Source organism: Planococcus citri, chromosome 1 (assembly GCF_950023065.1).
Source record: "Planococcus citri chromosome 1, ihPlaCitr1.1, whole genome shotgun sequence".
In the NCBI taxonomy this organism is placed as follows: domain Eukaryota; kingdom Metazoa; phylum Arthropoda; class Insecta; order Hemiptera; family Pseudococcidae; genus Planococcus; species Planococcus citri.
In genome coordinates this window covers 37,282,153-37,296,495 of record NC_088677.1, presented here as the reverse complement: position 1 = coordinate 37,296,495, position 14,343 = coordinate 37,282,153, and the positions used below count along the sequence as shown (strand labels likewise).

Here is a 14,343-nt window from a genome sequence, read left to right as displayed (position 1 = left end):
GAATTTTTTCTGCTTTATAAATACCTACCTCTTTTATTTTTCTCTCATCGCAGAATTTCCAAAACTATGTTACCGTTTTTATGAAGTATCTAGAACAAACATCTCTATGCTCTTTTGATACAAGTTGAAAAGAATTTTAAATAAATAACTAAACTTGTAAAACATATACCTACCTACCATGCATGTATCCTTTTTGAATCTATTTTTTTATTTCTGGAATAAATGGGCACAAAAAAACGTTGTATACAAGTAGGTAAAATAAAAAAATATAGATTTTCCATCCTCCTGAATTTACTAGTCACTTGCAAGGAAAAAAAGAGCGAACGGGAGAATTTTCACTCATACGTATGTCGTATGGTTACACGAAACATTCCAATTCCATCATACCAATGGAATGAAATTTTCCGTTCTTTCAACTATCAAAATGCAACATACACAGAGTACAATCATATTAAAAAATTTAATCTGATGGTCTTTTGTTTTGTTTTGTTTTTTTTTTTGCTTAAAGTTTTCGAAGCGTCAACCGTTTGATTTTCATTCAGTAAACGTCACTTGAATGCAATCTCTTGATTCGGCATAAGGGGGAAAATGGTGCGAATATTACAAATAAACGAAGAATTTTGTGATGAATCAGAAATTATATCTCATATTGTGCACTACCTCATCAAAATGACATCATGCCAGTGATTTCATTGTTTTTGTCTATGATTAAAGCTGTACCGCCATTTTTATTTAAAAAAATCGAAATTTGATGAAAAAGGCTGAAAACTGATTTGAACTTTGTTTCAAACCTTCTGAATTAAATGGAGGTGGTTTTGAGCTGAGCTGGAGCCGACATAGGTTTTTACAGATTTTCCAGATTTGAAAAAATCCTTATAAAAGGAACCAAATCCTTGAGACCATATTTACCGATTTAGGCCCAAACTTTCAAAAATATGTGACTTCCTGTTCAAATCCAAAATTTTCCTCAGCATTTTTTTCACAGATAGGTACGTCAGCGGAAACAGTTGTTTAGTTTATACAAGATGTTCGATCTTTCCAAATTGATTGCTAGTGCTCTAGAGTGAGCCTTGAGTGGGTTTTCGAATGTCTCAATTTTAAAAGAATACTCACACTCACCATGCTGAAACTTTTAGAAAGAAATTCACAATTACGAATTTGGTTCAAATGTCCTTGTGAATTCTCAGATTGATTTACGCGCGAATTTTTAAAATTCATTTCTGCTAGCTCAATTTATATTCCAACAGATATGCCTACCTACATTTTTCTCGAGAAAATTCAAAAATTCACCAAGGGCATTAGAACGGCTCAAAACCACCATCGACTGATTCAAAACATTGAAAATAAGGTGTAGGTAAGCCAAATTTCAGCTTTCTATTTGATCAAATTTTGATTATCTTATGTAAAATGAACTGCTAAATTTAAAATTCAAAAATTTTCCATTGGAAATTTAGACCGAATGTTTTGAGTTTTTGATATTTTATAGGTACCTAAGCCGATAGCTATCTAAAGTATACCTAAATGTTTGAGTATAAGTACCTATAGCTAGTTTTTCTAAAGCAAAAGAATACCTTTTTCAAAATTCAGCTGCATTATTTTCGAAGTACCTACTTACCTACCATTTTTGAATTTGACCTTGATTCAGCTGACCCTATCCACTTTCTTCTCACATCATAGAGAAAAGGCGATAATTCAAATTTTATGGCTCTGTGTCAAGGCGCAGGTGAATAGGCAACCACTAGCGTTCTAATTTCTCCAAAACATCTACTTATTCCCTCACCTATTAATTTTCTGCTGCGAAATTCGTGTTGAAAATAAGATTTAATACGCGCTACATATTTTATTGTAAGATCTTCATCGCTGTTTCTCTAATAAATAATGAAAAAAATAGACGAATGTTTGCGGTGGTAAATTCTAAAATTGAACAAAAAAAGTTCAGGATTTGATTATTGAAAAAAAAGGGGAAAAAAGATTTAGGTACACATTCTCTTGTTTCTAGTAGATTATCGTATTTTTCCTAAACAAAACAACGTAATTAGTTCCTTTTTTCATTTTTAAAATTTTAATAAACGAATAAATAGGCAGTAAACACAGATTCAACGTTGGTATTCCAGTCATGAATAATTATATTGCTTTAGGGAAGTGAGTATAAAACAAAAAATATATATTATATTCATAAAATTTTTGTTGGAACGGAAATTGTACGAGTAAGTTTACGAAATAAGCCTTGTGAAAAAATAAGTATACAGATTTTCCGGTCTACTCTACTGGTAGTATAATCGCTTTCATATAATACGTATGATAAGAAAGAGGAAAAAATGAAGATAACCTATCAAATTTAGTACACGAATAAAGTTCTACAAAAATGAACATCTGCGTTCATGTTTACAAATTTCATCTTTCCTTTATTATTATGCCTATACATTATGGCCAACAGGTTCGTAAAATTCTATTCCAGCTATTTTTTTAAATTTTACTTGAAACTGTACTTAGTTTCCAACCGATTATTTTCGACTATGTTCTTGGAATTTTGCGTTTTACTTCACTGCATGATTACATTTCTCGAATAAATATTACAGAGTGGATTGAATCGTGATTAGTTTAATTTCATATCTAGGTATTTATATTAAATCTGTGGAAATGAAAAAAAAGGTGCTGACATTTTTCCAATTTCTTCCTAGTCGCTTTAGGAAAGTGCTAAAATTTTTGAACACACATTGGGAATAAAATGGGAATATGGATCAAGATTCATCATAAGTTAATTGTAGGTAATATTTTTGGAGACGGTCTGTTTTCAATCTCTGCTTCTACATAGCTTTTTCTATCTCCGAATTTTTAGTGAGGGGAAATGAGTGAAATTCAAATACGAGTATTTTTTCGAAATCCTTCCATTTGTCTAGAAATTTGACTACTCAATTGAAAAATATTTAATTTAGAAAAAAAAACAGCTAGGTCAAATTTTAGAAATCCAGACCATAATTTATTGTTGGAGGCTGAAGAGGCTTATGCAATAAGACAGACATCGTGGTTTCTTAAAATAAGACAGTCTGACAGCAATTTTGGGACATCATTTGTACACACACTTAAAACTGTAGGTAACCTCATTCTTTCGTTGGTTGAAAAAATAACATGTTTTCATGCAAGTTTTCAAATAATCACTGCACACGATGGAAGAAAACGAGACTTCTAGGTATGTATAATTTTTTTCCACTTGGCAAGTATTTTTTAAATTAGTAGCGCATTTGTAGGCTTGGTCAATGTTAAACGAACAAAAATCCATCTCTCTTGGCCCTTTAATAGCATGTCGGTGTCGTGAAGGTTCAATCTTACAAAAATGTCCATTTTTGTGGTTCGGAAACGAGGGGGTAGCGAGTGTCGTCGACAGTTCGTTGATGCCAGGTTTTATAACGCATTATTCTCTTTAGAAAATTCCACAGCTCTGCACGCCAAATCCCAACGTTTATCGTTCTTTTCAAAATAACTCGAAGATATTGCAAAAAAGTTAACGTACATTTAGAAAATTAAATTTCAAAATTTCTTACTCAACCGCAACGCGTATTTCGTGCATACAGAAGTGAATTGTAAAAGTTATAAAAGTTGTATGATGATATTAAAAAATATTTTCGTCCACCAGTTTTGTACACTTTTTATAGCACCCCTTCTCCTTGAATACGTTCTCTCTCTCTTTTTCTTTTTTTTCTCTCTCTCTTTCTCTCTTTGCGTCTACATTATTAAATTGCAATGAGAGAAAAATCCGATTCAAAAAAAATAATTACCAAAGTTTTTAATAACTTGAAACTATTCTTTGACGTTGGCGTATGAAAATTCCGTTGTATTTTTGACCAGGGTCGCGCATTTGCATACTAAATGTGCGCGTGAAACGGAAAAATTCATTTGTTAAAATCTGCTAAAACTTCAAAAGCGAATAAATTTCGTCGAAGCAAATAGCTGTCAGTTTGTATTTATTTGCTTTTGTAAACAGTGTGGACTAGGAAAAAAAAGGCTTAACTGTCGCTTTTGTATGGGAAACCAAATGAAAAGTACATTCAACGCGTATTGAATGCTAAATAATCATACAAGGTGGTTCAAAATCATTCTTTATTTTCAAGTTTTGGGGATGGGTTTCTTTTTGAATTGAATGTTGCATTTTTTTTGCATACAATGTATGCCTTTCAAGTGGTTTTTATTCAACTCGTGTATCATACGTGTAAAAAAAACAAGAAATTTTTTTATTTTACAATAAATTATGGCAAATGTGTAAAATCTATTGTTCTATTTGGGTAGTATTTCAGCTGAGGATACGAAAATTAGGACGTAATAAAAACAACATCGTGGACTTTTTAAAATGTAAAAACCCTACATTCCATCATAATTTGAATATTTACTACAGGAAAATTTTCAACTCTTGGCCTTCTGTCATTAGTTTTTCATCTCACATACGAATGGTCGGAATAAAACTGTTTAACCAAATATTACATCGAGAATTTACCCTTTCAACAGTTTTTCTCCTAATTCTGACAACCTGGTATAGTGTTTTGAGGCATACAGACCTATTTGATTTATTTGGTGGATTTTAAGCGAAATTCTCCCATTATTTCCATCCGCGTAAGAAAAGTAAACTAAAACATTGACCGATCGAACTTTATTTGCTTTCTGTTTTGAAATGCTCGCTTCTACGTAACGAAAAATATTATATAAATAAAGATTGCTCGTATACTTGGCTATAAATGTATCGTCGTCAGCCATCATGGTAGGTAAGTTTAAGAGTGCAGGGATGTGTGAGTGGAAATAAAACTTACCTAGATTGACGTTTTGCCCTCGAGCAAAATATCGGCCGTGCTCTGAGATCTTTGGTCGGAAATGAGAAGATTCCTTCTTTTTAGGCTCGTCAAAAAAAATGGGGACAAAAATGAAGAGAACTGCTGGGAAAATACGAAATAGGTAATTATTAAAACTTTTATAATGATTATTGATTCTGATAATTAAATGTTAGCATTTTACCCAATTTACTAAGAGTAAAGTATATGGAACATGGCACATTTGGCTGAACGAAAACTCGGTCAATGTAATCGAAAATTACAAATCAACCGAAGCACTGGTAAAAATGTTTTATTGAGACCTCGATGAAATCCGCATGTCCAGAATGTGAAAAATGCTGTCTATAAAGTAGTTCAGAGTTTTTGGATCGTGGCCAACGAACGAAAAACCTTAACAATAACTAATGTTTACCTACTACTTATCTGTCTTTTTACTTTCTTTTACTGGGTTGATATTGCTCAATTTCCAATTGGCGTTTACATTAAAACTACATTAAGCTGGCGATTGATTGGCTTCGTCGGATTTAGTTTTATTGACAGCAGTTTGCGTTTGCGAATCTTACATATGAGTCGATACAAAACCATTGCCAACATACTTATGCGAATTGATAATCTTCGCAATGGGTTAGATTTCGTTTTTAACCATTTGTCAAGACTATTGATAACCGCTAAGAAACGAAGTAGGTACCTACTCACGTATGGAAAATAAGTTGTATAAGAATTTGATGATTGTTTTTTGTAAATGCTGCCTTTAGGCTAAGTACATGATGAGGTATTCTCGCTATTTCGGTCAATTAATAGATAGTGTAAGTAGAATTCATTGACTCATACAAATGAGTGTTGAGAATGTGGATGTTCGTAATGTAGCAAAGGACTATTTCAACCGAACCTAATAACATACAGAAAAAATGCTCAGTCTATATCATAAGGAAAAAGAAATGTTCGTAAAAACTTTCGTCTTTTCCAAATATATAAACATCAAAATGAATATTTTTGGCGGGGAAAGTTTATACGTAACGGTTTGCGACTATTAAAAGCGAACAAAAAGAATATTTTGGATGGCGTTTTTGATATATCTGAATAGATTTGCCCGTCTATACAAAACAGGAAACAAACGCAGAAACGTTAAGAAAGTTCAAAGTTGGCAAAAGTTTCCAACAACAATTTCATCTTTTGACCGCGTTAACGCCTGCTCAAGGCAAAGGCGTCGTCTCGCTCATAAGGTTATCGCAAAAGACGGCCAACAAATTTATTATATTGCTAAATTGTTTCAATACAATTTTCAGATAAATGTACAATCAACAGTATACATACTTATTTTTTTTTTTTCAATAAAACGAACGAATTTCAAGCTAGTATTTTCTCATCGTTTTCAATGTCACCACAAATAGTTTACCAAAAGCTGAGCACAATTATTTTTTACATTAATAGTTTTCCTCATTTCGTTAGATAAGTATTCTGAAAAACTGAAAAAGAGACGTGCCTTTGCCTCTCCTTGAAAGTGTAGGCCTAATGTTTCCCTATTTTTGTGGTTTTTTGTTCGATTGTTTTTGAATAAATTGTCCCAGATTTCTTAGACTTTCTCGCACACATCTTGTGCATTTTTTATTGTTTATAAATCTCATGATTTTATGTGATTTTAATATAAATAAATAAATAAATAAACAGAAACAATTTGTCTAAAATACATGAAAACTTCGACCAGTTCAATTTTTGTGAAAAACCAAAAACAGATCTGTTTCATGTCATAAGTATCAATTGAGTAGATACTTTAAAAAATAGGTATCTGTATGAAAAATATTCAATTGTTGTCCAAATTGAGCACAACTGCAAATTTACGAATCCAGCATGTCAAATTTTTGTGAATAATAAAAAAAAAAACATATTTTATGCGTGAAGGAACAACAGTGGTAAAAACGGACGCTAATATTCGGACTCAGCAATCTTGAATTAATGAAAAATCGCCTTTAAAATGTGAAAAAAAACGCATTGTAATAATACGTGTTAATAAAATTGCATAACCAGTTTGCCGTGAATACGATATGTATTTTCATGAAAAGAATTATTCAAATTTACGTCAGTCCCGGGTGGAGTTGAAATTTCAAACAAGGACGGTTTCCACTACGGCAAATCTATATTTTTAAGGACAAATTCCGAGCACTGCTGGGAGCTGTTATTATAAAAATAACTCTTTTTAAGACTCAAAAATTGAGCCAAAATTTTTTTGCAAAAAACCAATTTCTTGAAACGTTTTTTGACTGATTCTAAGTCACTTGAGGTTATTGAAATTTTAAAGAAATATATGTACCAATAGGGATTATGGCTCATACATTCTTCAAAAAAAAAAAAAAAAAAAAAGGTTGCGGATAGCGTAAAAATTTCAACTATATTAGGGAATCTTTGTCGCAGTAAATTTCATATTCGCGAACAGATTTGTATCAAAATTTATCATTCGTCCGCAAATGTCCCATATTGAAAGTCAAAATTGAACACAATTTTTTTTTTTGTTGAAAAAACACAGCCTTTTGTACTTAACACTTTCTGACATAAAAATTAGGTACATTACATCCAAATCAAGTGCAAGCATCATATTTTCCAGAAAATCGATTTTTTCCAGACAAAACGTACTTATCTTCTAAAGAAGTGACCACCAACAATATACCAACATAATTGAATACCACATGCTTATTCAGTTTTAACGACCTAAAATTTAGCGAAACACGTCCTGTTAAATTCGAAGTAACCGAACAAGAAAATGATTTCAAAATTCGCCAAGAATTCAACATTTTTCAGAAACTCAATTTTCAAACATGCAAACCCCAAAATACCATTTCTCTTTGTTGGCTTTCTTCATCAAGTTAAATCGAGTCGGAATATTATTTTCAATTCATTAATATAAACACGATTAAACGAGTACCTATAGGTTGAAACTGAAAACAAGTGAAGACTACTGTGCTACGAAAATATACGTGTAACATTTTTTCAAACGATGTTCATTCCTGATAAAGACATGATAAGTGGTAGGAAGTGATAAAAGCATATCAATTTTTGATTAGTAAAAGCCAAGTCAGTCTAACCATGTATTTAGGTAGTAATTGGCAAAGGATTTCAAGCTTAAAATTTTTCAGAGTTTTCGATGTCAATGTTGAAATTTTGCAACCTTGTTTATTTATTTTTAAATATTTCAATAATCAAGAGTTTCATTTTGAGTGGAGTGAGTTGTAAAACTTCAATCAGTATAATACATAAATGTATAGAATAACTAGACAAGTCCCAGTTTTATTCATCAATTTTATTTTACAAATGCTCATTTGCTTTGGGGGAGCACCTAAGATGGGAATTTTTTGTAAGCCAGTAGTATCAAAAGATTATAATGTCACTGGATTGCCTCCTTTCGTTCAATTCTCATTTCCAATCGAATTTATGGATTCAGCCGAGTATGCTGAATTTATGAAAGGAATAAATGATCCAGTTTTTAACGGTAAAAATGATTAGATAGGTATATACCACGTCACGTACTTAACCTTACATAGCGTTCATTTCTCTATGATTTTTTAAAAAATTTAGCGACAACACAATCTGGTTGGTTCACTGGAATGCGATATAAGTGGAATGTTACCATTGGGACCGATTCTCCTTCCAAAGAATACGACGACCCCGACCCAACAAGTAAAGAACCCATTATGCGCGTTACAGTTCTGTTACCTCCGAGGGCTAAGATTCATGCATATATGAGAGGACATGCTCATTTAATTGACGATGGTAAGGGTAATTTAAACTATGTTTATTGCTTATACGTGGATATTTGTAATTATATTCGGTATGTGTGAGTAGCAGTAGCTGTATCATAAACATGATATTATTTTCTCGTAGATTTCGCTTACGAAGAATTATACAACTACACAAACTATGGGATGACACCGTTTTAACAATAGACACGAGAGCCTGGAAATGAAGTCTGGGAGAGTCTATATGTAAATGGTCGAGCAAGCCATGAAAAATCATCATCATTCCGAATACATTTGACTTGTATGGGTTCAAATTGGTTACCTATCAAACCACCCACGGGAAATAAGACATGAAATTTTTTTCTCAAATTAGATGAATTAGAATTCGTTGGTGAATTAAGTATCTATATACCTACTAGTACTTACAGTAGATCTACCCTTAAAATGATCAAATGGGCTACTGAAATTGATAGTCACGTAATATGGGTCACCAAACTGAAGCAGCTGTAATTTTTTCTGAGCGATTTTTTGAAATCGTATCCCCATTTTGTTCAATGTTCATACAACAATCAAGAATTATCTATTTGAAGTTCTCATTTTAAAGTTGTTGATTTTCGAACGATTTTTTAGGACTAGGTATTTGATAAACAAGAGTAAAGAGGTACTACGAGTAAAAAGATTGAATACCATTTTTCTTGCTGTGATGTAATAAAAAACTTTAATGAGAAAAAAAAACTTGAAAAAATGTGTTGATATTTATTAATAATTTAAGGGGGAAAAACGAGTAAATTACCGAAATAAATATTCAAAGTAAAAGTACAAAACTCTAAAGAAGCAGCTTCCGTATGCTTTATCAAAAAAATGCTACTCGAGCGAGAAAAAATAGTCGGTGCCTAGCTTACGTCATACATTAGTGTATGTAGGTACCTATTCTAAAAACTTCATAGAAGTTGTATTCGTAATTTACAATTTCACACAAATGTCAAAATGTAGCGTTAGCAAATATTATCACGATAAATAAATGAAAAGCCTGGAGGTATTAAAATACCATAAAAGTTCTAGCAGCTAATACATGTATTCTATACAGGTTTTTACACATTGCGCTGGTACGCAGAAAATGCTACGTTTTTAAACTGTTTAGTTGCAAGTTTTTCTGAGTAAACTAAATTTTATGTTAAAACGTGTTGAAATTTTTTTTTTCACTAATACCATCGTCAAAATAACTCTTCAACCAAACGAAGCATAGTATGCATAAAAGTTAACGAAAAAAATACCATAAGCTTACCAACGCTCTCAGACTGAAGAAGCTCAATTCTTTTTTCTCTCTTTTTTTCATAGGGCATCTCTCTAATGTAAATACATAACACAGTAACACGTGACCTGAATGGTGGAGGAACATATTTTAAAGTACTTTTTCGTGGCTTTCCCAGGATGCGTAAAACCAAATTTTATTTTTAACACATGTCTAGAAAAGTACTTAAATCCACATTAGATATGTAAGTATATGTATAGTGAAAGATGTTCATAATTCACTGAACTTTCAATGCTGTTTTTTTTTATTTTTTACTTAGTATCGATTTACATATAGGCATCTATAGGGTTTGAAAGAATTTTGAATTATGATAGACTGCGTTATTTTTGTTTGGTTTTATAGGTAAACTTCAATTTTGAAAACTGCTTTCGTATTTTTTTTCTTGATAACTTCGTAGTTTTTTGGTGGGCTTTTTGTGGTCCTAATGGAACTCGAGAAAGTACGTGATGGACGAATTGAAGCGAGCTGTTGATTGGCTTCACAGTGAAAGATATTGAATATTGATGGAAATAAAAATATAAGATAGAGATGAATAGAAAAGTCAGGATCAAATTTCGGAGTTGAAACGATTGATAAACGCTTCAATAATACTGGTTTTATAGAAAATTTCGAAATCCGAAGTGTCTCGTAATTAAATACTTGTATTTGCATGTTGCAATGCTGTGGAACAATAATATAGGTACCTGAATAATTATTCCACTTCGTTTCATTTGATTATAATCACCAGGAAACGCACAATCTCATAAGTTGAGTCAGTTAGCATCTTGAAGCCGTCATAAAAATATTCTTTGAAATCTTAGACTCGCGATATACTGCGTACGAAGTTGTGAAATGCAACGCAGATACGCTCCCTGAAACATTCTCAACCTTAAAAAGCAAAGTCTGTGACATAGATACACAGTAAATGTATTTCACGCCGCGGAATAAGCTTAGTTCAGCTGTCATAAAAATATACAAACTCGACCCATATCCGCGAAAAAAAAGCTCCAACTTATAATATATTCTCCTAAGAAATCCTCTTTCTCCGACCTAGCATATGATACTTTATACCAAAACAAGATTATATTATCCAGTCGCAAACTACTTTGTATTCGCTTAGCAATGCTGAAGAACTTGATGATGGTTATTAGTCATTTACCAGTGCAGAAAAATGCATTGACTGTGTACTAAGTATTAAATCCCTACAGACTCTGCTGAGCTTTCTTAAGATGCGAGGTTTTTTTTTTCTCGTGAATGTGAATCTTTGGTCATATTGTAGCGTAATGTCAACGCGGTAAGTTTAAATAGGATCTTCAAATGAATAGGAATTGGGCATAACATCTGTAGAAAGAAAGGATCAGAGTTGGATTTTCAGCTGCGTGGAGGCCATTAGTTAAATTCTGGAGAAGTTCGTTGTCATTTATATCGGCATTATTTAGTAGGTATTTGTGAGAAAAAAAAAACAATTTTTTCAATCAATCACTTCATTTTTCAAAAAATTCGAATGCAGATGAGTACGAGGTGTCGGCAAAATTTACAGTGCTTCGCCATTACCTTCAGAAATTGTTCCCAAACAAATACGCATTTTTGATTGGCCAGAACTATGCAAAAATTGTTACTCGCCTATTTCTCAAAAAATTTAAATGCAACAAAAGTTTCATGCCAATGCCAAGTATGCTACGCATAGGTACTTTTGATGTACGATACACATGTGTATGGCTGAACGTAATATTCTTTATAATCAAAATTTTTTTATTATTTGTACATTTTTCTTGTTATTTATAGGCGTATAAAATTACAGTCGTAGAAAATTATTACAACTTTCATAAATCAGCGAAGATTGTTAGACGTTATGAAATTTACATGCTTTCAAATATATCAACAGGAAGCCTTATTTCCCCATACACGATGAAATATTTTAAACTTTTGATTAAAAAAAAGTTTGAATTCGCCAACTTTGGTGAAATTGATACGATACATAACTAAAACGAATGAAAAAAGTAAAAGCAAATTTACTTCCAAGCTTTTTCCACAAGTTGACTGAAAATGGATCCTCGAATATGGAAAACTAAATGGGTGGAAACAGTGTTATTTTCTAAAAAAAAAAAAAAAAAAGCTAAATGCAACCCATATTATTGAGTACAAATCGTAAAAAAAATATATTTAAAATTAAAGAAACTGGATACTGGGTAGCAATGTAAATTACCTTAAATCATGGTGTATTTCAGTCACTAGTAAGAAGCAGTACTTACCTACTTTGGCTGAGATGTTCTCTCGTTTCGCCTGCATATACTCGTAATACGGAACTGTACCTATGCTACTTACTATTTGGTCATCGAGACGAGTTCTTTTTAATTAAATTTTTAAGATACATTTTCATTATAAATGTGGGTAGGTAGGTACCTACTTGAATTCTAACAATTTAGTATCATTTGGTAATGACGCCGTAGTAACTTTTTGTAATATACCTGCTGCTACACAGTTCACTCGAATTTCAGAGGATAAAGTAAAAAACGAATAAACAAACATTTCATTTTGTTCAGGTGTATTAAATAGGTACCTAGACCAACATAATTATGTTTACTTTTTAAATAAAATTTAAATCTAACGCGAGCCCGTTAAGTAGCTGTGGCATCGAATGAGTAGGTAGCAATAAAGGTACGTATCCAACAATTGTTTCGTATTACTTTATTTGCATAGGAATACTTAGTTTCATTTCCTTTTTGAAAAAATTTCACTAAAAGAAACAAAGCGCAAATAGTGCGAAAGAAAATGAGAAAAATGGAAACGATAGATACTTAACGAAATAAAAGTATGTTTTCAGAAAAGAATTTAACGCTTTGCTGATGAGATTTTCACCCCCACTAAAAATTTCCAAGTGCTTTTTTAACTTTCTCAACTTTTTTCTTTTTTTTTTTTGCTATGCGTTGAAAAAGAAAAATGAAGTAATTTGCAATATTTTTCTCTTTTTGAAGACGTTATCATTATTGTGATCTCGTGGAAATGTATTATAATTCTCGCCAAAGTATGAGTTTCCTGTAATAAGTAAGAACCTACGTTTACTTAAGTATTTGATTTTCAAATAATTCATTGCGATGCCCACTTTTTTTTGAAAGTTTTTTCTCTCTTTTTTGGGAATTATTTCTCATCTGATAACAATACGTTAAATAAACTAGATACAAATATTCGTAAAATAATTTTTTTTAAGCAGATGAATAATTAATGTGGGTAGTCTATTCTAAAATTAATTTTCTATTTAATACTGAAAAAATAAAAATAATTCCACGCCTATTCCAAAGAGTAGAAAGCAATAAAATGGTAATTCGTTAAACACGCGAATTTTCATAATATTAATTTCCAATAAGCAGTATCATAAACATTACCATAGGCACAAGCATGCTATCAAATCGTCCGCACAGTATCTCTAGAAAATGAACCTCGTGTAAATTTATTCGTATTAACGCGAAAGTCATAAATAGAAGCTGCAAGTTTGAAAGGTTTTAATTTTACGGTCTTATGTAGGTAGGTTTGTATTGTGGTGAATGTGAAATTCAGAAAGCCTAATTATTGGAAAGTTAGATAAATTCACGAACACTTCCTCGATACTTTACTTCTGGGAGGTATTGAACGTAAAATAAAGTGTTCCCATGAGTGTAACCAATTTGACCATTCGTTGATATTTTGAAAACGAATTTCTCCTTGAATTTTGCATATTTCGATAGCATAAGCATTCGCTGGTTTTCATTTGCATTATCATGAAACGTACGATGGCTAATTTGAAGCAGGCGATATATATATAGGTGGTTTGGCAAAATTTACATTTTTAATTGCAACGCGTTTGATATATTTTTTACGATAATGTCGAATATTATTCATTTTTTTTCTCGTCAATATTAAAAAGCATGCTTTGCAGTCGTGTGATGTAAAAGTCTATGGATAAATGAGTTGACTAAGTATGTACCCACCTCTAGATATAAATGGATGTAAAATGTAAATACAAAATTAATCAAGCTTTAAAAAATAAATCATTCTTGTTTTTATTGTGTTGTTTTTTTTCAAAAGTATACCTCACTTAAATATTGGTATGTAGGTACATGAGATAGGTCCATTCAAATCTCACAAATCATTCTCTTTCTCTCTATTATGTACAGGTATCCATTCAGAGCATCAAAAATGTCTTCATGAGGTCTGTGTTGTGTGATTATTTTACTAGATACTTACTTCAGCTTCAACAGATCAAGTACCTACCTCATTTTATAGTGTTTGCTTTTCAAGAATAGACCATTATTAAAACACATGATTAAAATTTGTTAAATCATAATAAAAGACCAAGACGTGTATTTAATCAAAAACAATTAACTAAATTAAAATAGATTAATTTAAATCAAACGATTTGGAAAAGAGTAAATTAAATTAAATTTAAATAGACTGAACGACTACAATAAACTGAATTAAATACAAGATTAAATTAAATTCCAAAAAAAAAAAAAATTAAAATAAGCCGAGA

General features: G+C 31.6%; 1 protein-coding gene across 1 annotated transcript; it reads left to right on the top strand.

The window, feature by feature from the left end:
• Positions 1 to 7,869: 7,869 nt before the first annotated feature.
• Positions 7,870 to 9,708, top strand: LOC135831753 (uncharacterized). Its single transcript, XM_065344472.1, has 3 exons — positions 7,870 to 8,298; positions 8,385 to 8,579; positions 8,691 to 9,708. Exons 1-3 carry the CDS (start codon positions 8,067 to 8,069, stop codon positions 8,744 to 8,746), a joined length of 483 nt encoding a protein of 160 aa, XP_065200544.1. The 5' UTR covers positions 7,870 to 8,066; the 3' UTR covers positions 8,747 to 9,708.
• The last annotated feature ends 4,635 nt before the right edge of the window (positions 9,709 to 14,343 follow it).

Bases quoted from the DNA above. Each gene is read 5' to 3' on its own strand.
- LOC135831753 (XM_065344472.1), top strand. From the start codon at position 8,067: ATGTATAGAATAACTAGACAAGTCCCAGTTTTATTCATCAATTTTATT. The intron at 8,299-8,384 runs GTAAAAATGATT...TAAAAAATTTAG, and splicing joins AAATGATCCAGTTTTTAACG to CGACAACACAATCTGGTTGG. The intron at 8,580-8,690 runs GTAAGGGTAATT...ATTTTCTCGTAG, and splicing joins TGCTCATTTAATTGACGATG to ATTTCGCTTACGAAGAATTA.